We start from the raw sequence: 26,813 nt of genomic DNA on the forward strand, positions 1-26,813 counted from the left end.
GATGTCAGACCGATGAATACGAGAACACAGATGTCAGACCGTTGAATACGAGAACACAGATGTCAGACCGATGAATACGAGAACACAGATGTCAGACCGATGAATACGAGAACACAGATGTCAGACCGTTGAATACGAGAACACAGATATCAGACCGTTGAATACGAGAACACAGATGTCAGACCGATGAATACGAGAACACAGATGTCAGACCGATGAATACGAGAACACAGATGTCAGACAGTTGAATACGAGAACACAGATGTCAGACCGATGAATACGAGAACACAGATGTCAGACCGATGAATACGAGAACACAGATGTCAGACCGATGAATACGAGAACACAGATGTCAGACCGTTGAATACGAGAACACAGATGTCAGACCGATGAATACGAGAACACAGATGTCAGACCGATGAATACGAGAAAACAGATGTCAGACCGTTGAATACGAGAACACAGATGTCAGACCGATGAATACGAGAACACAGATGTCAGACCGTTGAATACGAGAACACAGATGTCAGACCGTTGAATACGAGAACACAGATGTCAGACCGATGAATACGAGAACACAGATGTCAGACCGTTGAATACGAGAACACAGATGTCAGACCGTTGAATACGAGAACACAGATGTCAGACCGTTGAATACGAGAACACAGATGTCAGACCGATGAATACGAGAACACAGATGTCAGACCGATGAATACGAGAACACAGATGTCAGACCGATGAATACGAGAACACAGATGTCAGACCGATGAATACGAGAACACAGATGTCAGACCGATGAATACGAGAACACAGATGTCAGACCGATGAATACGAGAGAGTGAAAGTGTTGGTCGATGCCCTTCTACAACTGCATTGCCACATCAACATAGTGTCGAGCAGCCGTAAACACAGAACAATGTATGAATATGATCGACCCCTGGGAGATGTTGATATCTGCAAGGTCACCAGTTAAGCCGCAGACAACTGTCATCCATTCTGAACAGATGCGGTCCAACCCCTGCCAATCCAAGGGTTTACGAACCATCAGCAGAAAAACGATATGAGTCCACTGCTGCATTATTTAACGACCCCAAGAGAGAGATAGGAGATAGATAGATAGATAGATAGATAGATAGATAGATAGATAGATAGAGATAGATAGATAGATAGATAGATAGATAGATAGATAGATAGATAGATAGATAGATAGATAGATAGATAGATAGATAGATAGATAGATAGATAGAGGGATATAGGGAGAGAGATAGGAGATAGAAACAATAGATGGAGGTAGAGAGAGATATACAGAGAGAAGTAGATAGTTGGAGAGAGAGATAGAGAGAGAGAGGAAGACAAAGAAAGACGGAGAGCGAGAGAAAGAGGACAGACATCTGGGAGGAGAATCTTTTCTGTTTGGTTCATGGACTAATCCATCAACCTGATGAGCAGAATAAGTGGATTTTGGCTCAGAGCCTGGAAAATTTAAGGTGAAAATATGAAAGCAATAAAGAGTAAAATAAAAGACTAAACAAATTTAGAAAATAAACGAGGATTGTGAAAACAGACTATTGCAATTTTAGGATATTCAACAAAATAGCAGGCCGCACCTGCTATCCCACCTCATATAAACATCAGAGGACTTAGCACGAGTGTTTATAATGTTAAACACAAATTAATAATTTATCAATATACAGTATACACTCTTAGAAAAAAAGGTGCTATCTAGATTCTAGAACTTAAAAGGTTCTTTGGCTGTCCCCATAGGACAACCCTTTGAAGAACTGTTTTTGGCTCCAGGTAGAACGCTTTTGGTTCCAGATAGAACCCTTTTGGGTTCAATGTAGAACCATTTTCACAGAGGGTTCTCCTATGGGGACAGCCGAAAAACCCTTTTGGAACCAAAAGAGTGTAACTAGGTCTAGTGAATGTGAGGGAGTGAGAATAGGGAGTGACAGAGGCCAGAGGATGTTTTTCTTTCTTTTGTTTGCTGCAACAAAGGTCAGGGGAACAACATGCCAAGGTGCCAACTAGGGAGATATCCCCTCTTACAGCCTTGGGAGAGAGAGAGAGACAGCGAGCGAGAGAGAAAACATAGACGGTCTGACCCTCACTCACAAGGTCTTCGCATCCTTAAAGCTGTGGAATGTTCTTCCTGTCTCTCCCATCTACTCCTCCTTATGGGGTTTCCTTTAACCACGGTGACCGTAAAGGTCAGAGACATACTGTAAAGTCGACCCGGTAAATTCCCAAGTCCCAACACAGCCGGGTCAAACTACAATTCCCTCAAGCCACATTCTTTTCTTTTTAAGAACTCAGTAACAAAGCATTCTTCTTCTCACTGGCCCTGTGTTTTAAGAACTGAATAACTGTGTCCTTGTGGTTTAACGTCACATAAAGTTTGAACTGGGGGATTAACAGTTGCTATGAGAATACTTTGAAGATGAGTGGGAAAGAACCAAACTGGGCACTGAGCACATTGTAGTAGATACTACACAGCCTTTGATCAGCTGATTTATGAGTGAAATCTTTGGTTTGAATACTTAGCATTTCTTTGTCTGAGTTTAAGCATGCACGGTAACAAGGGCTCTGTTAGAATACAACTCTTCACATATTATCAGTTAGATACTGTGCCCCCTGTGACTTTCTAGCTGGTCTCCATGGTAATCACACACCCTCACTCCTAAGAGATAACACACACACACACCGTCAAGAGGATATCAAAGCTCACTGTCAATAAGTGATTGGTTCCTCTTACAGATCCTCTCTCCGTATTGGTTGATTGTGAAGCCCCTCTGTCTCTCCCTCTTGGTCCATTATATTATTATGAACCTGGTGTTTAGTGTTTCACTTCCTCCCTGCATTCACAACATCTGTCATGAATCTCCCCCATCTCCTCCCCACCTCACCCCCTATCTCCTCCCCACCTCACCCCCTATCTCCTCCCCTACTCCTCCCCACCTCTCCCCCATCTCCTCCCCACCTCACCCCCTATCTCCTCCCCACCTCTCCCTCATCTCCTCCCCACCTCATCCCCTATCTCCTCCCTACCTCACCCCCTATCTCCTCCCCACCTCACCCCCTATCTCTCCCCCATCTCCTCCCCACCTCACCCCCTATCTCCTCCCCACCTCTCCCCCATCTCCTCCCCACCTCACCCCACCTCTCCCCCCTCCTCACACCCTATCTCCTCCCCATCTCCTCCCTACCTCACCCCCTATCTCCTCCCCACCTCACCCCCTATCTCTCCCCCATCTCCTCCCCACCTCACCCCCTATCTCCTCCCCACCTCTCCCCCATCTCATCCCCACCTCAGCCCCTATCTCCTCCCCACCTCCTCCCCACCTCTCCCCATCTCCTCCCCACCTCACCCCCTATCTCCTCCCCATCTCCTCCCCACCTCTCCCCCATCTCCTCCCCACCTCTCCCCTATCTCCTCCACACCTCTCCCCTATCTCCTCCCCACCTCTCCCCCATCTCCTCCCCACCTCTCCCCCACCTCTCCCCTATCTCCTCCACACCTCTCCCCTATCTCCTCCCCACCTCTCCCCCATCTCCTCCCCACCTCTCCCCTATCTCCTCCACACCTCTCTTCCTGTCCTCCGTTTCTGTCCTTCCTCTCCTCCATTTTACTAACAGGGCCCTGACCCTCTAGAGGAGGGTCCAGTTCGCCCCCCACCCATCCCCTCTCTTTACTGTTAAGTTAATGGTGTGAGTTTCACCACTTTCCCTAACAGCATGTGTGATAAGGTGATAAAGACGTGAGACAAAGAGGTTGGACAATAGCCCATTAGTAGATATACTGGGAGTCAAACAGTAATGGATCTGAGTTCATGTGTTACGCAGATAGAGAGGTACATATTGATGAAGGTCTGGTTGGGTGTTATCACAGTTGCACTGTTATGGTGCTTTCATACCTCCTGAATAGCCAATGAATACCTTCATTATAGGTATAGAGTTGAGGAGAGTTGTGTAGAGATGGAGATAGAGCTGGGTGTTATATAGTGTTGTATAGGGGTTAGACAGCCAAACAATGAAGAAAATGTGACTTACTCTGGCGCCCTTCTCAGGGAAACATTTGCATCCCCCGCTGCAGTCTCTTCCTCCACATGGCCCATTGTCCTTCTTACCACCCTGGAGAACATAACACAGAGGACTGGGTTAGAGACAACAAAACAATATCATGATAACTCACCACATGAGAGTAATAGAGTAATGACCGCAAAATATACTGTATATCAAACCCAAGGTAGAATTTGTTCATGTGTAGCTTAAAGGTGCCGTATGGTATATGGATGTACATGGGATATGCATGTGAATAGTTGAACAGGCATGTCACTTAATTGTATACAGCAGTCTATTTAGTCATAGGATCTGCTGTGCTGTGAATGTTGTATATATATATATATATATATATATATATATATATATATATATATATATATATATATATATATATTTATAAAATACAGAACTGTCTGTGTGTGTATAGCGTGGTTGTACACTGTCTGTATAGACTAGTTGTTTATGACTGTCGGGTCATTGCATGACTGCGTATAATAGTCTGAGTGCTGTCTGGGATGTGTACTTTATAGTGGTCTGTGGGCTTTATAGTGGTTCGTATGACTCATTTCAGCCATTAACCCCCCTGGACTTCCAGCCATTAACCCCCCTGGACTGATATCTTTATTCTGACAGTGAGAACAGGCTTGTGAAAAATCCCCAGACTCCCCGTAGAGACGTTAGGCTGCATACCAGTCCTACTACAACGGGGCAGCCTGTACAGGACTGGACACAAACACAGACAAAACTATGACCAGAGGTCAGTGTGGACATGTCACATGACACGATCAAAGATAGAAGTCCCGTAGCCTATGGTGGGTAATATTTTTACATTACTAGCTCAAAACAATGAATCTGTTAAAAAAAAAGTTAATTAGTGGGTGATGGTTATTTCAGAACAAAGTGGGGGGACAAAAAAACACGGGCTACATTGCCCCATCCCCCACTAATCTGATTGTGGTAGTGGGGTGGTAGATGCCTATTCTCCCTTATGGCTCAGCTCAGGACCCTACATAGTACATACACCATAGACATACAGGAAAGTATTCAGACCCCTTAACTTTCCCACATTTTGTTACGTTACAGCCTTATTCTAAAATGGATTAAATCGTTTATTCCCTCATCCATTTACACACAATACAAAGCAAAAACAGGTTTTTAGTATTTTTGTATTAAAAACTGAAATATCACATTTACATAAGTATTCAGACCCTTTACTCAGTACTTTGTTGAAGCGCCTTTGGCAGGGATTACAGCATCAAGTCTTCTTGGGTATAACGCTGCAAGCTTGGCACACCTGCATTTGGGGAGTTTCTCCCATTTTCCTCTGCAGATCCTCTCAAGCTTAGTCAGGTTGGATGGGGAGTGTCGCTGCACAGCTATTTTCACGTCTCTCCAGAGATGTTCGATCGGGTTCAAGTCCGGGCTCTGGCTGGGCCACTCAAGGACATTCAGAGACTTGTCCCGAAGCCACTCCTGCGTTGTCTTGACTGTGTACTTAGGGTCGTTGTCCTGTTGGAAGGTGAACCTTCGCCCCAATCCTGAGCGCTCTGGAGCAGGTTTTCATTAAGGATCTCTCTGTAATTTGCTCCGTTCATCTTTGCCTCGATCCTGACTAATCTCCCACTCCCTGTTACTGAAAAACATCCCCACAGCATGATGCTGCCACCAACATGCTTCACCGTAGGGATGTTGCCAGGTTTTCTCCAGACGTGACGCTTGGCATTCAGGCCAAAGAGTTCAATCTTGGTTTAATCAGACCAGAGGATCTTGTTTCTCATGGTCTGAGAGTCTTTAGGTGCCCATTGGCAAGCTCCAAGCGGACTGTCGTGTGCCTTTTACTGAGGAGTGGCTTCCGTCTGGCCACTCAACCATAAAGGCCTGATTGGTGGAGTGCTGTAAAGATGGTTGTCCTTCTCGAAGGTTCTCCCATCTCCACAGAGGAACTCTAGAGCTCTGTCAGACTGACCATCAGGTTCTTGGTCACCTCCCTTACCAAGGCCCTTCTCCACCGATTGCTCAGTTTGGCCGGGCGGCCAGCTCTAGGAAGAGTCTTGGCGGTTCCAAACATCTTCCATTTAAGAATGATGGAGGCCACTGGGTTCTTGGGGACTTCAATGCAGCAGACATTTTTTGGTACCCTTCCCCAGATCTGTGCCATGATGCAATCCTGTCTTGGAGCTCTACGGGCAATACCGTCGACCCCAAGGCTTGGTTTTTGCTCTGAAATGCACTGTCAACTGTGGTACCTTATATAGACAGGTGTGTGCATTTCCAAATCATGTCAAATCAATTGAATTTACCAATCAAGTTGTAGAAACATCTCAAGGATGATCAATGGAAACAGGATGCACCTGAGCTCAATTTGGAGTTTCATAGCAAAGGGTCTGAATACTTATGTAAATAAGGTATTTCTGTTTGTTTTTTTTAAACACATTTGCAAAAATGTTGAAAAACCTGTTTTTGCTTCGTCATTATGGGGTATTGTGTGTAGATTGCTCAGGATATTTAAAAAAAAAAAAAAAAATTTGAGTAAGGCTATAACGTAACAAAAATGTGGAAAAAGTCAAGGTGTCTGAATGCTTTCCGAAAGTAATGTATTTAATGGAAAAGAGATGTATGTTTCTGGACGATGCACCATGCTGCCTTGTTGAAAACATGACCGAGTGGCGCAGGTTACTGTTCGATTTGAGAAGGGCGTTCCTCCCGCACCGCTTTTCCCGTTAATGTCAAGGGCCATAGACTGATGACCCGCAGCTCAGCATAATCCAATCTGCCCATTGAGTCCATAGTGGACCATGCAAGGAGTCTCTAAGGCTGGTTTATCTTCTGACGTCATTGGACTGTGTCCTCCTACACCCCCCACCTACACAGTTACACCAGGGCCTGCTTAGACAGCAATCGTCAGCCTCAATCCCTCAACCGCCCTTTCAAAAAACTCCCAAAACGGTCAAAACAGTCACTATGTCCTCAGCAACACAAAGTGGCGGATCTGGACTGTTAAGAATTGTCCCTCATTACTGCGAAACAACATGTTAGACACAGATCTGACAAAGAGCACATTGAGACCCTCCCCGGGCTCACAAAGAGAGTCTTTCACCATGCAGACGAAGTTCTTTCATGAGCCCCTATCTGCCACAACACAAAGGACCTTGTTCTCGTCCCCTATGGAATGCATGGGGCTCAATTTCCTCTCTAACTGGCTGTATCTATCTGAGGGTCTGTGAATCTAAAGGAAACCTGTCTTTAGCAGACCATAGAGCTGCAGTAGAGCCATAGTGTGGGAAGGAATAGCCCAGACTGAATAATTGCTGAATGGTAGGCCTACACCAAAGACTTGACTTGAGACAGTGTCATTCAAATCTATATTCCACCTGCGTTTAAAGATCAAAACAACCTGAACTGGCTTTCACTACTTGGCAACCTTTCCTTAATCTGCACAGACATTACAGGACTGGACAGGTGAAAGCGTATCTGGTAGTCAACCAGCATCCTCCATTTTGCTTCCATCCAACCTGCATTCTCGCACCAGTACAGGTGCAGCAGAGGATAAGGAGAGGAAGCCACGTCAGACTGTTGGAATGGACCCTTGCTGAGATGTGACATCACAGAGGCATTGCGTGAATCGCCTGGACAGTGGACTGGAAACCCACAAGCCACACAATAGGATACATCACCTCCGGACAGACACAAAGGACAAAGACGTTCCACCTCCAAAAAAGGACAAAAACATAACGTGTCTGTGGAATCCATTTGGGTTTGCTGTTTGGCCTAAAATAGTTGATGATTATTTCAGCTGAAGACAATGATATTGTGTTACAGTACATCCTGCCCCAACCCACCACCATCACAACAACCTGCACTTTCCGACATCATCTTTTCCAGGCGCTACACTAATTACCTTAACATCCTTCATAGCATAGCGAGCGCATGAGGCTTCTCAAGGAGAGGCCAGGGGTTTCATTGGGTGGAGAATGGGGGATTGAGGTCGGCTTAGGAGCGGCTTGGAGGCTTATAACATGGTCCTGTCCATGAAGTCAATGGTTAATCGAGTTAGTTGACAACTATTCTTTGAGATATCAGCTGATGTACGAAGGGCTATATAAATAAATTTGATTTGATTTGATATTCACATCAAATGAAGATGTGATTTATTCATTTCATAGACTTGCAACTGGGTCAACCAAAGGAGGTCAAAGGTCAATTGAATTAATTAGTTCACAAGACACAAACCACACAGGTATTTAATTTCCTCTGAATTTGTTCTCTCAATCCTCACTTCCTGACTCCTGGTCCTAGAGGAAGTACCGAGTGTGGAGGCTTTTGTCATAGCCCAGCACTAACACTTTTACTTCAGCTACCTTTGTTGGGACAAAGGCCAGCATACACTGCAGCTGTCCAGAACCAGCGTTCGCAGCTGTCCAGAACCAGCGTTCGCAGCTGTCCAGAACCAGCGTTCCCAGCTGTCCAGAACCAGCGTTCCCAGACTTGAAGCCAGACGTCCTCCTAGAATGTTGTCCCTGAACAGTTGATCAGACCAGACCACCCACGTACACAACACACCAGCTGAGGCTTTGGCTCAGGGACAAGCATTTGGATAATTACCATTTATCTGACACCTAAGGCCATTGGGCCAGAGGACCAAATCCCAGTCTCGTCAGTGACCAAATGAACAATGGAACCAAACTCAACACTACTGCAGTGTGCAGGACAGCCAGGGTAACATAGGAAAGCTTCAGAAAAACTGCCTCACACGAAGATCCAATATGGAGGACGCAATGGTAATCTGTATGACTCTATGTCTGTGGAGTGTAAAACAGAAAACTTCAGACCTCCTATGTTAATGTACAGTAACTCTCGTATAAAAATTGACATGATGAATTGAGACGGGATCGGATCCGTCTTCTCCCCTATTCTGAATGAATTGGACAGTCTGGGACTGCTATAGTGAATGGCTGAGCTATAGTTTCAGTGCCTATCCTGTTTGTTTCTTGGAAACCCAACATGACAAGCACCAAAGGGACTCCAATAAGAGAAACTGTATAATCTGTTTCTGTTTGAAACTTAACTTTTGTAGTTGTCTCTGTGACTGTCCAATGTTAATTATTTTTCATGTTTCATGCTCAAAACTGGCTAGACTCCGTGGTCTGCGAGCCCCTTCATGGTCACAACCATCTACTCTCCGTGGGCTGTCTGATCAGAACCCATGCATGAAAATTGGAACCATGTGAACGGCAGGTCAGTGGCACTTAAATCCAGCACTCTATGGGACTATGTTTTGACCAGGGCGATATCTAAAAGTCTAAAGAGCCTGACCGTGACGAAACAGCAAAAGAAAAGAAAATGGAGAACGTTCCCATATTTCTGAATCCAGAATATTCCAGACAACATTGACCACGACAATAAACAAACAGTCAGACATGCTGTCTTACATGGGAATGAGACAAAAAAAGAGAGTCTGGGATAAATTAGACAAACATCACACACATGCACGCTCGTACACACACACTGTCAAACTGTGATGTATTTATTTTCTGGGATATGCCTACGACTTCTTGGATAACACGTCTGTCTAGTTGCGGAAGTGGTGCACATCGTAACTCACCCAGATAAGCGTTACGAGCAAAGTCAATGGCTTTGTTTCCTGTACAGTCTATCTTTCCCTGAAACAGGTGGTGTAAAGTACTTAAGTAAAAATACTTTAAAGTACTACTTAAGTACTTTTTTGGGGTATCTTTACTTTACTTGACTATTTATATTTTTGACTACTTTTACTTTTTACTCCATACATTTTCCTTGACACCCAAAAGTACTCGTTAAAACTGCTCTTTCCCCGTGATTGCAAGAATTGTTGTGCAATGACTTGAATGTATGTTTCCCTCCATATGGCATTCATAACTTGAATGTGCCTCAAGAGGAATATTTATCTCGCATAGAACATACAACAACCAGCCGACTAGGTAAATGGATAAACTATTCTACTGTGGGAATGTCAGATTTATCTATTCATTACTTGTTTTGTTTTCAGTTCCAACCCCGATAGTGGAGTCTACTGATGGATTCCAAGGAAAGCCAGGCTTCCCCAAAAAATGTAACAAGAAAAAATACATATACACTGAACAAAAATATAAACGCAACATGCAACAATTTCAGCAATGTCACTGAATTACAGTCATATAAGGAAATAAGTCAATTGAAATACATTCATTATGCCCTAATCTATGGATTTGTCAACTGGGTACACTGATATGCATCTGCTGGTCACAGATACCTTAAAAAAGATAGAGGCTTGGATCAGAAAACCAGTCAGTATCTGGTGTGACCAACATTTGCCTCATGCAGCACAACACATTTCCTTCGCATAGAGTTGATCAGGCTGTTGATTGTGGCCTGTGGAATGTTGTCCCACTCCTCTTCAATAGATGTGGGTAGCAGGGTAGCCTAGCATTGGACTAGTAATCGGAAGGTTGCAAGTTCAAATCTCTGAGTTGACAAGGTACAAATCTGTTGTTCTGCCCCTGAACAGGCAGTACGGGGCACTGTTCCTAGGCCGTCATTGAAAATAAGAATTTGTTCTTGCCTAGTTAAATAAAGGTAAAAAAGGTTCAAATATATATTTTTTTAAAGGTGTGAAGTTGCTGGATATTTGCGGGAACTCGAAAACGCTGTTGTACATGTCGATCCAGAGCATCCCAAACATGCTCAATGGGTGACATGTCTGGTGAGTATGCAGGTCATGAGACATTTTCAGCTTCCAGTAATTGTGTAGAGATCCTTGCGACATGGGGCCGTGCATTATCATGCTGGCGGATGAATGGGCCTCAGGATCTCGTCACGTTATCTCTGTGCATTCAAATTCCATCTATAAAATGCAACTGTGTTTGTTGGCCGAAGCTTATGCCTGCTCATACCATAACCACACCGTCACCATAGGGCACTCTGTTCACAACATTGACATCAGCAAACTGCTCGCCCACACAACGTAATACACGCTGTCTGCCACCTGCCCGGTACAGTTGAAACCGGGATTCATCTGCAGCGTGCCAGTGGCCAGCATTTGCCCACTGAAGTCGATTACGACCACGAACTGCAATCAGGTCTAGACCCTGGTAAGGACGACGAGCACACAGATGATCTTCCCTGAGACGGTTTCTGACCGTTTGTGCAGAAATTCTTTGGTTGTGCAAGCCCACAGTTTCTTCAGCTGTCCGGATGGCTGATCTCAGACGTTCCAACAGGTGAAGAAGCCGGACGTGGAGGTCCTGGGCTGGCATGGTTACACGTGGTCTGCGATTTTGAGGCCGGTTGGACGTACTTCCAAATTCTCTAAAACGACGTTGGAGGCGGCTTTTGGTAGATATATTAACATTAAATTCTCTGGCAACAGCTCTGGTGGACATTCATGTATTCAGCGTTACAATTGCACGCTCCCTAAAAACTTGAGACATCTGTGGCATTGTGTTGTGTGACAAAACTGCACATTTTAGAGTGGCCTTTTATTGTCCTCAGCACAAGGTGCTGATCATGCCGTTTAATCAGCTTCTTGATATGCCACACCTGTCAGCTGGATGGATTATCTTGGCGAAGGAGATATGCTCACTAACAGAGATGTAGACAAATGAGTGCACCACATTTTTGAGAAATACGCTTTTTGCGGATATGGAAAATTTCTGGGATCTTTTATTTCAGCTCACGAAAAATGGGACCAACACTTTAAATGTTGCGTTTATATTTCTGTTCAGTATAAAATTATGTATCTTTCCTCTTGCTGTGTTTTATAATTTTCCTTCAATTTGCAAAAGGCTAAATGTATCTCATCGGAGAAAGCATCCGAGCAAGCAAAACAGCGCCCCTCCTTTCCAGTGTGTGTAGCCCATCTCTCTGATGCTGTCTGGCCAAAAAGAGTATTATATTGTTGCCGCCCTCAGCATTGAATGCAAATGAAGCCAGTGAGCTTTTGGCCTCCCTTGATAAAAAAATATATAACATAATAGCCAATCAGCGGTCCTGGTGCACCATAAAAAAGTGTCAAGGGAAGCCAGTGTAGATTTGGCCTCACACCAATCACATCACATCAAAAGAATAAAGTAATTTACAGAAAAATGTATACTTGAATAATTGCATCTTGTGTCGTTGTCCTCCAGTGGCTAGCTAGCTAAAATGTTCCCTTTCCTAAATTAGCCATGGATGGAGATAGGGATTTGGACTTGGCTTTACTTAATTCTCTGTACTGGCCAATGACTACAACACCGATTATGATATAACCATAAATTCATGCATTGTGCCTCTGGCCTGAGCGGATGGAAGTTCAATATATAGATAGATGTAGTAGCCTAACGTTAACTAGCTAGCCTGGTGCATCATAGCCCATGAAAGGAAGTTAAGCTAGAGAGTAAAAACTCTCGACAACAAAAACTTAAAGCGTGTACTATATGACAGAATGATAGACCGTTTCATCAACATGAAAGATGCCATTGGCGTTTCTCTATATGTAGTAAACATGTTTTTTCTACTTGCATGCACAAACAAACACACACACACACACACACAAAAAAAATCAGTACCATGGACAGCTACGTCATACTGTATTTTGCTTACGTTGATTAGACTAAATTGTTTTTGGTATCTTTTAGTTGTCTCTGTATTAAACTAAGCATTGCTGATTTGATGATGTTGAAATGTTGAAGTTGATCCCGGGTGGCGCAGGGGTCTAGGGCACTGCATCGCAGGGCTAGCTGCGCCACCAGAGTCTCTGGGTTCGCGCCCAGGCTCTGTCGCAGCCGGCCGCGACCGGGAGGTCCGTGGGGCGATGCACAATTGGCCTAGCGTCGCCCGGGTTAGGGAGGGTTTGGCCGGTAGGGATATCCTTGTCTCATCGCGCTCCAGCGACTCCTATGGCGGGGCGGGCGCAGTGCGCGCTAACCAAGGGGGCCAGGTGCACGGTGTTTCCTCCGACACATTGGTGGCTGGCTTCCGGGTTGGAGGCGCGCTGTGTTAAGAAGCAGTGCGGCTTGGTTGGGTTGTGCTTCGGAGGACGCATGGCTTTCGACCTTCGTCTCTCCCGAGCCCGTACGGGAGTTGTAGCGATGAGACAAGATAGTAATTACTAGCGATTGGATACCACGAAAATTGGGGAGAAAAAGGGGGTAAAATAAATAAATAATAATAATTTAAAAAAATAATGTTGAAGTTGAAATGGTGCTGGAATAGTGGAGGCAGCTCCTGTTTTCTTTTCGACTTGCGGTAACTTTCTGTGGTTCTAAATAAATGGTTGTTTACTAGTCAGGAAATGTTGGAAACATTAACTTGCTTGACCATGCTGTAGGCCATGTAACTGTTTGTTACAGTACATTCAAAATGCTTTGTGGACTTCTCTGGACAGGTTTTGTGATGAAACACAGGTGTGGTTGAAATTATTATGCCACTGTGCCTTCTGGTTGTCTCAGCCTTAGGCCTACAGTATATCACGGTGGCAAGGCATATGAACTAATAGGTTATAGCGCAAACAATGTAATTATCACAACACATAGGTTGTAATATGTCTTTTTTGCCTGGCTTGGCTTCCCCAGTGATTTTACCCATGAGCCGCTACTGAACCCCCAGTGAGGAACAGTGTTCCACTGTACAGCCCACGCTGTCCCAAAGCATCATGGGAGGTTTACAGCACCTCAGAGAGAACCAGACCTCTGACCCCCGATGATGAGGTCCTCGTTGGATCAATGAGGACATACGTACGTACGTCTCCGGCCCATACCCTAACCCTGCCGACGCACAGCTGTGCACATATGCAGGGCACATCATTTCCTGTGACATTTTGTAATCCGTATCAGGTCATTAATCTGTCCCACACTTATAGACTTCAGATAGAGACATATGGAGAGGAAACATAAAGATAGCTTTTTCATTTAGGGAATGACAGCTGGACTTTGGGGAGAGGACAATGACGGCATTTCTAATTAACTAATTGAATCTCCTGTTTCCACCTGTACTTTACCTTTTTCTAAATAGGGGTATGTTATGTGTGGTGCTCTGTGCCTTTTTTAGGATGGCTCAAGGTGAAAGGTGTCCTTAACCACAGATCAAGGAAAATACCTCACATCCTAGCTATACCACGAGGGCGACCCTGTATCAGTAGTTAACTTCTACCGTAAGTCTCACAAAGTGGTAGTTACGTATATTCACAGATCATGACCGCCATGTCAAAACAGTCATCAAGATCAATCAACCTGAAGTGAAGGATATGACCGATATTTCTTCAAAGATGGCTTCTCATCTTACACACATGAAACGGTGAAGTGGAGCACAAATACTGTTCTCTTTGTGACTCCCCGTAGCTCCAGGAGATCGGATGAACCCAGATCACAGATCAGAGAGGACGGGAGGTCAGGATCCCTGTTTAATCTGTGATCGTCTGATCACCACTGACACTGTGTTCAAAGGAAACACTAGAGCAAATAACAGTAAAATACTGCTTCACTAATAACTATTGGTATTCTAATATCAGTACAATATAGAGGATATACATCAGAGGTCAGACGCAGGTAAAATATAGCTTCTCTAAGTACACCAATCTCAGTCTAAGTGCCTTTGGTGTTGACGGTAACTGAATCTCCTGACTTTAAACCACAGGAAACATGACCATGAGCGGTACAGCATTGGTCGCCCGTGCACCTCATGGTCAGACCGTTTGGCGACTGTAGTTGCTCATGCTTTGTGGAGTACTGAACTTTGACTTTGAATCCCTGAACCTGGCCCAGAAGAATGGGGGCCCGCAAGGGGCTGAACAGGTTGTTGTCATGGTTAAATGCTCCCAAAGCGATGGAGAAAGTTTTAATGGGCCATCAACCTTCAGATCAACTCTACAAGAGTCATAATACACTTTCTACTGAACTGAAACCAGCACTATTAGTCTATACGCAATATAATTCATTGGCATTTAATTCACTTGGAGGTTGTGTTGTTCTCCCAAAGCAGCTTGCTCTCCCTTCATTAGGACTTCAGACCCAGTCTCTCCTTTTAGTTGACCTTTTGACTGTGTGTGTGTGTGTGTAGGCGGTGAAGATGGGAAGGAATGTTTGATTCAGAGAGAAGAGGAGTATGGGGGAGGAAGAGACTCCATCCGTCCACTCAATGCATGCTTTATGAGATGGAATGTGACTGACCCTGTGTGTGTGTGTGTGTGTGTGTGTGTGTGTGTGCGTGTCTAAATATGGCCAGGGTATACCACGGCAGCTGCGGTACCTCACACTAATAGATGTAGAAAAGCATGACTTTAAAAGGGGCCAGTGGAAGCAAAATATAGCCCATAACATCAAAGATCCACCATCATATTTTACAGTAGGTATGGGGTTCTTTTCTGCTTATTCATCCTTATTTCGACGCCAAACCCTCTACTGGTGTGCGGAGTCGAAGAGCTATATTTTCATGTCATCCAACAAATGTAAATGCCTTAAGTTTGCTAAACAGCATTGGAACTTGGATTGGAACCGATACTATGGTCAGATGACATGAAAATAGAGCTGGGTATGTGATCTGGGTATGTGATCTGGCTATGTGATCTGGGTATGTGAACAATAATGCAGGAATCAATGGGAGTGATGTTTCTTTCACTTAATTGATGTTCAGCGATTTCTGTGTCTGGCTGAAGGAGACAAATTAAATCTCTTAAATGAAAATAGGAATGTGACCCACATGTTGATGTCCTAGTTCAGTACTGCTTACCAGCCATGACCAATTCATTGGTAAAATCAGTACACTCCAACAGAGACTGGGCTTGTGTCAGTCAGTCAATGACTGTGAACCAAACATTCAGGTCAATCAGATGAGGTTAGTTCCATGGGTCAGAGTTAGAAGAAAGTTACATCATCCTCTTGAATGTCAAAGATTGGAATTAAAAACCACACAGACTCAAGCAGTACCTCACAAATTGCCAGTAGGGCCTAACCAAAAGGCCAATGTTACTATGAGAAGTGCCAGTAATCTTTTAGAGGGACAGAACTGTAGAGGAAGAAACAAGGTGGTATATTGTGTTTGTCTACAGACGTTATATCTTATATTGCTTCTCTTGGATGTGGCACGGGAATACACATACGCAAATACACACACAAGTATGTCTTACATTTAATGACCCATATGTTGCAGATAGTGGCATGTTATGACTGAGTCTCTCTCTCTTTTTTTTCTCTCAGCCTCTGTCACTTTTTCCCTGTCTCTGTTTCTGTCTCTCTCACCTCTTTGCTAACTACCTCTCTCAAATAGTGCAGTGTATAAAGTCAGAACATCTGCTGTCTCAACCACTGCCTGTCACCAAGGGAGTAACCCACGGCTCGATCCTAGGCCCCACGCTCTTCTCAATTTACATCAACAACATAGCTCAGGCAGTAGTAAGCTCTCTCATCCATTTATATGCAGATACAGTCTTATACTCAGCTGGCCCCTCCCCAGATGTGTCACGATCGTGTGGCGGATTAACGGACCAAAACGCAGCAGTTGGAAAATAAGCCATCTTCCTTTTATTATGAAGAAGGCAAGAAACGAAACAAAACACTGACACACTATACAAAACAAGAAAACGACCGTGAAGCTACTAACGTCGTGCACACACAGGCTACAAACGTTTAACATAGACAATTACCCACAACCAATGAGAGCCTAAGGCTACCCTAAATAAGGCTCCCAATCAGAGACAACCGAAATCAGCTGTCTCTAATTGGGAACTCATTCAGGCAACCATAGACTCTCCTAGATAACTAACCAACATAGACAACGCTAGACATCTACACTCAACACAAAACCATATACTACACCCCATAACCCCTTTACCATATAAACACCCAACACCAACAAAACATAAACATTCCCCATGTCACACCCTGACCTAACTAAAATAATAAAGAAAACAAAGAATACTAAGGCCAGGGCGTGACATAACCCCCCCCTTGAGGCGCGAACTCCGGGCGCACCATACACAGTCTAGGGGAGGGTCTGGGTGGGCTTCCCTCCACGGTGGCGGCTCCGGCTCTGGTCGCGGTCCCCACGTCACCACAGTACCTAACCACCTCCTAGGCTTCCTCCAAACGACCCCCCTCCACATTAACCCCATTGTATTAAGGGGCAGTTCCGGACTAAGGGACAGCTCCGGACTAAGGTCCAGTACCAGGGTAAGGGGCAGTACCAGGATCAGGGGCAGTACCAGGGTAAGGGGCAGTACCAGGGTAAGGGGCAGCACCAGGGTAAGGGGCAGCACCAGGGTAAGGGGCAGCACCAGGGTAAGGGGCAGCACCAGGGTAAGGGGCAGCTCCGGACTGATGAATGGCAGCTCCGGACTGAGGGACTGCAGCTCCGGACTGAGGGACTGCAGCTCCGGACTGAGGGACGGCCCATGGCTGGCTGACAGATCTGGCTGCTCATGGCTGGCTGACGGATCTGGCTGCTCATGGCTGGCTGACGGATCTGGCTGCTCATGGCTGGCTGACGGATCTGGCTGCTCATGGCTAGCTGACGGATCTGGCTGCTCATGGCTAGCTGACGGATCTGGCTGCTCATGGCTAGCTGACGGATCTGGCTGCTCATGGCTAGCTGACGGATCTGGCTGCTCATGGCTAGCTGACGGATCTGGCTGCTCATGGCTAGCTGACGGATCTGGCTGCTCATGGCTAGCTGACTGATCTGGCTGCTCATGGCTAGCTGACGGATCTGGCTGCTCATGGCTAGCTGACGGATCTGGCTGCTTATGGCTGGCTGACGGATCTGGCTGCTCCTGTCTGGTTGGCGGCTCTGGCAGATCCTGTCTGGTTGGCGGCTCCGGCAGATCCTGTCTGACGGGCGGCTCTAGCGGCTCCTGTCTGGCGGACGGCTCTAGCGGCTCCTGTCTGGCGGACGGCTCAGTGGGCTCATGGCAGACGGGCGGCTTTGCAGGCTCATGGCAGACGGGCGGCTTTGCAGGCTCATTGCAGACGGATGGCTCAGATGGCGCTGGGGAGACGGATGGCTCAGATGGCGCTGGGGAGACGGATGGCTCAGATGGCGCTGGGGAGACGGGCAGTTCAGTCATTGCTGTGCAGACGGCAGACTCCTGCCGGCTGAGGCGCACTGTAGGCCTGGTGCGTGGTGCCGGGACTGGTGGCACCGGGCTGGGGACACGCATCTCAGGGCTAGTGCGGGGAGCAGCAACAGGACGCACAGGACTCTGGGGACACACAGGAGGCTTGGTGCGTGGTTTAGACACTGGTGGTAAAGGGCTGGAGACACGCACCATATAGCTAGTGCGTGGAGGAGGCACTGGTGGTACTGGGTTGGGGCGGGGAGGTGGCGCCGGAAATACCGGACCGTGCAGGCGTACTGGCTCCCTTGAACGCCGAGCCTGCCCAACCTTACCTGGTTCTATGCTCCCCGTCGCCTGACCAGTGCGGGGAGGTGGAATAACCCGCACCGGCCTATGTAGGCGAACCGGGGACACCATGCGTAAGGCTGGTGCCATGTACGCCGGCCCGAGGAGACGCACTGGTGACCAGATGCGTTGGGCCGGCTTCATGACATACGGCTCAACGCTCAGTCTAGCCCGGCCGATACGTGGAGCTGAAATGTACCGAACCGGGCTATGCACGCGTACAGGAGACACCGTGCGCTCTACTGCGTAACACGGTGTCTGCCCGTACTCTCGCTCTCCACGGTAAGTACAGGGAATAGGCGCAGGTTTCCTACCTGACTTCGCCACACTCCCTTTAAGGCCCCCCCCAAGAAATTTTTGGGTTGTACTCACGGGTTTCCAGCCTTGTCTCCGTGCTGCCTCCTCATATCGCCTCCTCTCGGCTTTAGCTGCCTCCAGCTCTTCACGAGGAAGGCGATATTCTCCCGGTTGAACCCACGGCCCCTTACCATCCAGTATCTCCTCCCATGTCCATGAATCCTGTGTAGGTAGGTCCTGTTGCCGCTTTCCATGCCGCTTGGTCCTATGGTGGGTAATTCTGTCACGATCGTGTGGCGGATTAACGGACCAAAACGCAGCAGTTGGAAAATAAGCCATCTTCCTTTTATTATGAAGAAGGCAAGAAACGAAACAAAACACTGACACACTATACAAAACAAGAAAACGACCGTGAAGCTACTAACGTCGTGCACACACAGGCTACAAACGTTTAACATAGACAATTACCCACAACCAATGAGAGCCTAAGGCTACCCTAAATAAGGCTCCCAATCAGAGACAACCGAAATCAGCTGTCTCTAATTGGGAACTCATTCAGGCAACCATAGACTCTCCTAGATAACTAACCAACATAGACAACGCTAGACATCTACACTCAACACAAAACCATATACTACACCCCATAACCCCTTTACCATATAAACACCCAACACCAACAAAACATAAACATTCCCCATGTCACACCCTGACCTAACTAAAATAATAAAGAAAACAAAGAATACTAAGGCCAGGGCGTGACAAGATGTTGTGCTAAATGCTCTTCAACAAAGATTTCTTAGTGTCCAACAAGTTTTTTCTACTCTGAACCTTGTTCTGAACACCTCCAAAACAAAGGTCATGTGATTTGGTAAGAAGAATGCCCCTCTCCCACAGGTGTTATTACTACCTCTGAGGGTTTAGAGCTTGAGTTAGTCACCTCATACAAGTACCTGGGAGTATGGCTAGACGGTGCACTGTCCTTCTCTCAGCACATATCAAAGCTGCAGGCTAAAGTTACATCTAGACTTGGTTTCCTCTATCGTAATCGCTCCTCTTTCACCCCAGCTGCCAAACCAACCCTGATTCAAATGACCATCTTACCCATGCTAGATTACGGAGACATCATTTATAGATTGGCAGGTAAGGGTGCTCTCGAGCGGCTAGATGTTCTTTACCATTCGGCCATCAGATTTGCCACCAATGCTCCTTATAGGACACATCACTGCACTCTATACTCCTCTGTAAACTGGTCGTCTCTGTATACCCGTCGCAAGACCCACTGGTTGATGCTTATTTATTAAACCCTCTTAGGCCTCACTCCCCCCTATCTGAGATATCTACTGCAGCCCTCATCCTCCACATACCACACCCATCTGCCAGTCACATTCTGTTAAAGGTCCCCAAAGCACACACATCCCTGGGCCGCTAGTTTTTTCTGTTCACTGCAGCTTGCGACTGGAATGAGCTGCAACAAACACTCAAACGGGACAGTTTTATCTCAATCTCTTCATTCAAAGACTCAATCATGGACACTCTTACTGACAGTTGTGGCTGCTTTGTGTGATGTATTGTTGTCTCTACCTTCTTGCCCTTTGTGCTGTTGTTTGTGCCCAATAATGTTTGTACCATGTTTTGTGCTGCTACCATGTTGTGTTGCTACCATGTTGTTGTCATGTTGTGTTGCTACCAGGATGTGTTGTCATGTGTTGCTGTCTTGCTCTGTTGTCTTAGGTCTCTCTTCATGTAGTGTTGTGTTGTCTCTCTTGTTGTGATGTGTGTTTTGTCCTATATTTATATTGCATTTATTTTGAATTTTTAATCCAAGGCCCCCGTCCACGCAGGAGGCCTTTTGCCTTTTGGTAGGTTGTCATTGTAGATAAGATAAGATTTGTTCTTAACTGACTTGCCTAGTTAAATATAGGTTAAATTAAAAAAATTCGACATAAAAAATGTATTTCTCTCTCCGAGTGTGTGTCCCATCGCAAGATCATTTTAGATAATTTCCTTAATACATGGGTTGTAAGTTTTCATCTGAGGCCAAAGCAAATTATGGTCCCTGCAGTTCACAGACATGCCTACACAATTTGAGTAACACACACATAGTACAGTAGATGTCGGCTGTAAAGTAGACTTACTGGACAAGTCCTGCTGCTCAATGCTTACGTCTGTCTCTGTGACTCACATAAGGGTCATTGGAACCATTGACAACAAGACATTGTATCACAAATTCAAACACCTTTTCGGTACGCTATCCATTAGTCTCTTTCACCCTTTCCTCAATCTTCCTTTATCTCTGCGTTTTATTATTTCCTTTGTTTTAATACATTTTCTCTTTCTCAGTCTTTTGATTGAGGGAAGGGCGAACCAACTGGCAAGTGTCTTCACTGACATTTTTAACCTGTCCCTGACCCAGTCTATAATACCTACATGTTTCAAGCAGACCACCATAGTGCCTGTGCCCAAGAAAGTGAAAGTAACCTGCCTAAATGACTACTGCCCCGTAGCACTCAGGTCAGTAGCAATGAAGTGCTTGGAAAGGCTGGTTATGGCTCACATCAACACCATCAACCCAGAAACCCTAGACCCACTCCAATTTGCATACCGCCCCAACAGATCCACAGAGGATGCAATCTCAATTGCACTCCACACTGCCCTTTCCTACATCGACCAAAAGGGACACCTATGTGAGAATGCTATTCATTGACTAAAGCTCAGCATTCAACACCACAAAAAGCTCATCACTAAGATAAGGACCCTGGGACTAAACTACTTCCTCTGCAACTGGATCCTGGACTTCCTGATGGGCTGCCCCCAGGTGGTAAGGGTAGGCAACAACACATCTGTCACGCTGATTCTCAACACGGGGCCCCTCAGGGGTGCGTGCTTAGTTCCTCCTGTACTCCCACAACTACGTGGCCAAGCACGACTCAAACACCATAATTTAGTTTGCTGACGACACAACGGTGGTAGGCCTGATCACCGACAACAATGAGACAGCCTTTTGGGAGGAGGTCAGAGACCTGGCAGTGTGGTGCCAGGACAATAACCCCTCCCTCAACGTGTGCAAGACAAAGGAGCCGATCGTGGACTACAGGAAAAGGAGGGCCGAACACGCCCTCATTCACATCGACAGGGTTGTAGTGGAGCGGGTTGAGAGCTTCAAGTTCCTTGGTGGCCACGTCACCAACAAACCATCATTGTCCAAACACACCAAGACAGTCGTAAAAAGGGCATGACAACACCTATTACCCCTCAGGATATTGAAAAAACTTGGCATGGGTCTTCAAATCCTCAAAAAGTTATTTCACTGCACCATCGAGAGCATCTTGACCGGTTGCATCACCGCCTGGAATGGCAAGCGCTCGGCATCCGACTGCAAGGCGCTACAGAGGGTAATGCATACGGCCCAGTACATCACACACACAAGGGACTCTGGGAAATGATACTGGAGGCGTGGCTTTCAGTGTGTTATTTTTGGTTTTACAGAAATCATGTGTCAAATCTGCCAAAACTGCGATTTTGTTAGAAATAACACGTGTCGTCCCTAACTAAGAGTGCAGATGCATGATGACTTCAGATCTGCAATGTGATTGGTCAATAGTCTGACACATCTAGGGTGTGTTGTATGGTTTTCAGCTTTTAACATATTAGTTGAAGAAATTGACACAAAATGTGTTGGAACATTTACAGAAAATACCCCTCAGGAGACATGGGCTCCTGAGGGGCATGGGCTCTCAAAAAGTTCTACAGCTGCACCATTGCGAGCATCTTGACTGGCTGCATCACTGCTTGGTATGGCAACTGCTCGGCGTACGACTGCAAGGCGCTACAGGGGTAGTGCTTACGGCCCAGTACATCACTGTGGCTGAGCTTCCTGCCATCCATGGCCTCTGTCAAAGACTCCAGCCACCCAAGTCACAGTCTGTTCTCTCTGCTACCGCACGGCAATCGGTACTGGGGTGCGGTACCCCAAAGCTATAAGAATAATGAACAGTTATAAACAGCTACCTGGACTTTCTGCTACCTACATGTACATAGTACTTCAATCAATCACCTAACAAAACCTACATGTACATATTTCCTCAATCAATCACCCCAACTACCTCGTACCCCAGTACACTGACTCGGTACTGATACTACTTATATCTATCCTGTATATAACCTCATTATCGTCATTTTATTGTGTTACTATTTTCTTTTGATCTATTTGTTTAATTTTCATACTTTTTAACTGCGTTGTTGGGAAAGGGCTCGTGAGTAATCATTTCACGGTAAAGTCTATACTTGTTGTATTCGGCGCATGTGACAAATAAAATTACGATTTTGATTTGAGTTCAATTGAATGGTCTTATAACATTTGAGTAATGTCACTGTACACCAGTCAACAGTAGCTACTGTAAATGTAATTTCATAAACAAAGGCTTAAAATAACATCTGATACAAATCTGATGCTAGAGTCTATTCTCAATTGTGTTGAACGCACGCACGCACGCAAACACACACACACACTAACAATGCAATACATCAAACATATTGATGTTTTTCTTGGCTAATGTTTTGTTATTGAATCATATCTTGAAGCAACAATGCATCTCCCATAAAAGCCCTCGATTACATAGATAAGGGGGGAATTTACAAGGGCCACTCTCCACTAAGGGCCACTTTATGTTGACCATTTTGTCTCCTTCAGTCGCATTGTTGCCCATCTGTCTTCACTATCGGCCCTGTTCAGCACATTCAACTTCCTGCCCCATCACCATCCACTTCCTGTGGGACTCAGGAGTGTTAGATAGCCTAAGCCCAAAACACCTCAGAGACACTACACATTCACATATGCACATTACTGCACACATAAACACACACATTGTGTTGTGAAAGAAGATTGATGATTCATCAACAGATGGACCAATGAATAAATTATGTACAAATAGGGAGAGGGTGAGGAAGCCTGGAAATTAGTTACGGGTGAAGAGAGGGAGAGAGAGGGAATGTGAGTGACAGAACATTCCATGAGCTCCAGTATGGGAACAGCTGTGGGACTGGACTGTGAGAGTGGATTGTGATTTAATCGGTCCCCACAGACCATTCCTGGAAACCATTCAGAGCAGAAAAGTCTGAGAACGAGGCTAGATGAAGCGAACGGAGAGATAGAGAGGGAGGGAGGGAATGGTAGGAGAAAATCATAGGAGAAGTGCAAGATAGTGGAACATTTTAATATGAATAACTGATAATTGAAAAAGCAAATGAGCGAGACAGAGAGTAGAAAGAGTGTGTGAATGAGAGAAAAGGATAAAAATGAGAAGAGAGAGAGCAAGAGTCTCTCACTGTGCTGTGAATGGCTGTGCTCCAGAGTAAACACAGGTCTGGTTTCTGCCCTGGGCCCTTCACAGCTCCACCCCTCCACACTAAACCAGCTCTGGGTCACAAAGAGCCTCAACTCCACCTCCAAGGGAGCTGCGCTTCTAATCAGCACTTCCTGCATTTGACTGAGGTAAATGGACGTGGGATTAGGCTCTCTGGTGTGCCTTCCTAGAGCTAAGGCGCTAACAGGCAGTAGTGTAAAGTACTTAAGTAAAAATACTTTAAAGTACTACTTAATTAGTTTTTTGGGGTATCTGTACTTTACTTTACTATTACATTTTTTGACAACTTTTACTTCACTGCATTACTAAAGAAAATAATGTACTTTTTACTCCATACATTTTCCATGACACAAAATTACTCATTACATTTTTACAGGAAAATGGTCCAATTCACATACTTATCAAGAAAACGTCTCTGGTCACCCCTACTGCGGACTCACTAAACACAAATGCTTTGTTTCTAAATTAATGTCTGAGTGTTGGAGTGTGCCCCTGGCTATCCGTAAATAAAAAAGAAATACAACAAATTGTGCTGTCTGCTTTGCATAATATAAGGAATTTGAAATTATTAATACTTTTACTTTTGATACTTAAGTATATTTTAGCAAATCCGTATACTTTTGATACTTAAGTATATTTAAAACCAAATACTATTAGACTTTTACTCAAGTAGTATTTTACTGGGTGACTTTCACTTTTACTTGAGTCATTTTCTATTAAGGTAATTCTTTTTTTTTTTCTCTCAAGAATGGCGATGTTGTACATTTTCCACCCCGCTAACAGGCTAACCTCTCTCCCTCTGTCACCTCAGCTGGCTAGCTTCTCACCCACCTAATCAGTTGATCAATGACATCCAGGTGGTGGGGATTCATTCAATAACAACACTGGGACCTGAGAGCCCTGACAACTGTGTGTGTGCATGTGTGTTAGGGCTGTGACGGTCCTGGAGTTTTAGGTGACGGTAATTGGCCAAATGATCGCGGTCACCATAATAACCGTTTGAATAGCAAAAAAACATTTTCTCCTCTCCTACGCTCCTGACTGCATACAGCTGCCATATAAATAAATTGAATATAAATGGCATCCCCATTCAAGTTAATTATGGCTTAATTGGTGGACTGACTGCCATAGTCCCACTCGGTATGAGATAGAACGTTGCGGCCCCGCCCGCCTGTGGGGAAAACAACCTGTGGTTACCTAAGTTACCCCATTGGCTCACAGCAAAAACTTTTTTCAAATGCAATTTTTTTGTTGTCTGCTTGTTTTAGTCAATTATAAAACTACATTTAGAAAAGTACAAAAAGATGACTTTTCAACTTTGCCTGCTCCCGAGCGTTCTCACTACTTAGAAAAAAACATATTGTAGGGCTTTCCTCGTTCTAGCTACCGACCGGAACATTGAGCTAGCCAAGATCAACACAAACAAACAGAGTATACAGCTTCAAGTAGTGAGCGGAGTTACAAACGGAATATGCTAAAGAAGTTACCATCTTTTACTGCAGTGGGCTAAATCAGGGTCACAAGGAGGGTTTCTTGGTAGTCTTGAAACAAAAGTATACACCTCACACACATGGTTATGGGCTTATGAAAAAGAAGACAACTGTAGCATGTCAAATATAGAGTTGAAATGTATTTTAGCTTGCATCCCAATATCACACTTTATATACATCACAGAAAACAGAATCACCAGATTTTCAGCGTTTTTATTTTATGAAAAATATGAATAACATTCCACCCATGAGGCCACTAGGTAATTTGACTGCAGGAAAGGGCTACATGTCGCCAGGTGTATGGTGTTTCCTCTGACACATTGGTGCGGCTGGCTTCCGGGTTAATTGGGCATTGTGTCAAGAAGCAGTTGGTTTGTGTTTCGGAGGACGCACAGCTCTCGACCTTTGCCTCTCCCGAGTCCGTACAGGAGTTGCAGCGATGAGACAAGACTGTAACTACCAATTGGATACCATGAAATTGGGGTAAAGAAAAGTTTTTTTTATTTTTATAGATAAAAAAAAAATATATATATATATTAAACAAAAACAGAATGATAAAATCAATAAAATTTTGCAACTTAATAAGTGACTTGTTAAGCAAATTTTGACTGCAGAACGTATTTAGGCTTGCCATAACAAAGGGGTTGAATACTTATTGTCTCAAGACATTTCAGATAATTAAATTGTAAATTAATTTTGAAAAAAACAATTCCACTTTGACATTATGGAGTAATGTGTGTAGGCAAGTGACAAAAAAATCCTAATTTAATCAATATTCAATTCTGGCTGTAACAAAACACAATGTGGATAATCGGAAGGCACTGTGGATAGTAATTGTGCCAGCCCCAGAGTGTGTGTGGCCCTAGAGTGTGTTTGTGTGTGTGATTCCTGAGGCCTAAGAACTAGACAAGATAAGACAGAGGGAAATGGCAGCCATCTTGCCATTCCACTCTTTGTGGTAGTGTCAGAAACACAGATTAATTGGCCTACTGTCAGAAGGCTCTCTACTAGACTGTGGTGAAGGAGAAGAGGAGAGAGAGAAAAGGGGAAGGAAAGACAGAAAGAGGATGTGGATTGGGCCGTGTTATCTGAGATAAAACTGACCTGGTGAGGGTTATGCCAAGAAACGGTGTATGAGTGTTTGTGTGTGTTTGTGTGTCAGCGTTCTCGTTCTCGTAAGACATGATTCTATCGAATCAGATCACACTACATCGT

The 26,813-nt window shown here is 45.1% G+C and overlaps 1 protein-coding gene across 1 annotated transcript in view; it reads right to left on the reverse strand.

The window, feature by feature from the left end:
• Positions 1 to 26,813, reverse strand: part of LOC129816800 (collagen alpha-2(IV) chain-like) — a 132,314-nt gene that overhangs the window by 74,342 nt on the left and 31,159 nt on the right. Inside the window, exon 4 of the mRNA XM_055871701.1 lies at positions 4,051 to 4,131. Coding sequence (XP_055727676.1) covers positions 4,051 to 4,131 — 81 coding nt within the window. The remainder of the gene's footprint in view (positions 1 to 4,050; positions 4,132 to 26,813) is intronic.

The sequence above is a fragment of the Salvelinus fontinalis genome, chromosome 19 (assembly GCF_029448725.1).
Source record: "Salvelinus fontinalis isolate EN_2023a chromosome 19, ASM2944872v1, whole genome shotgun sequence".
In the NCBI taxonomy this organism is placed as follows: domain Eukaryota; kingdom Metazoa; phylum Chordata; class Actinopteri; order Salmoniformes; family Salmonidae; genus Salvelinus; species Salvelinus fontinalis.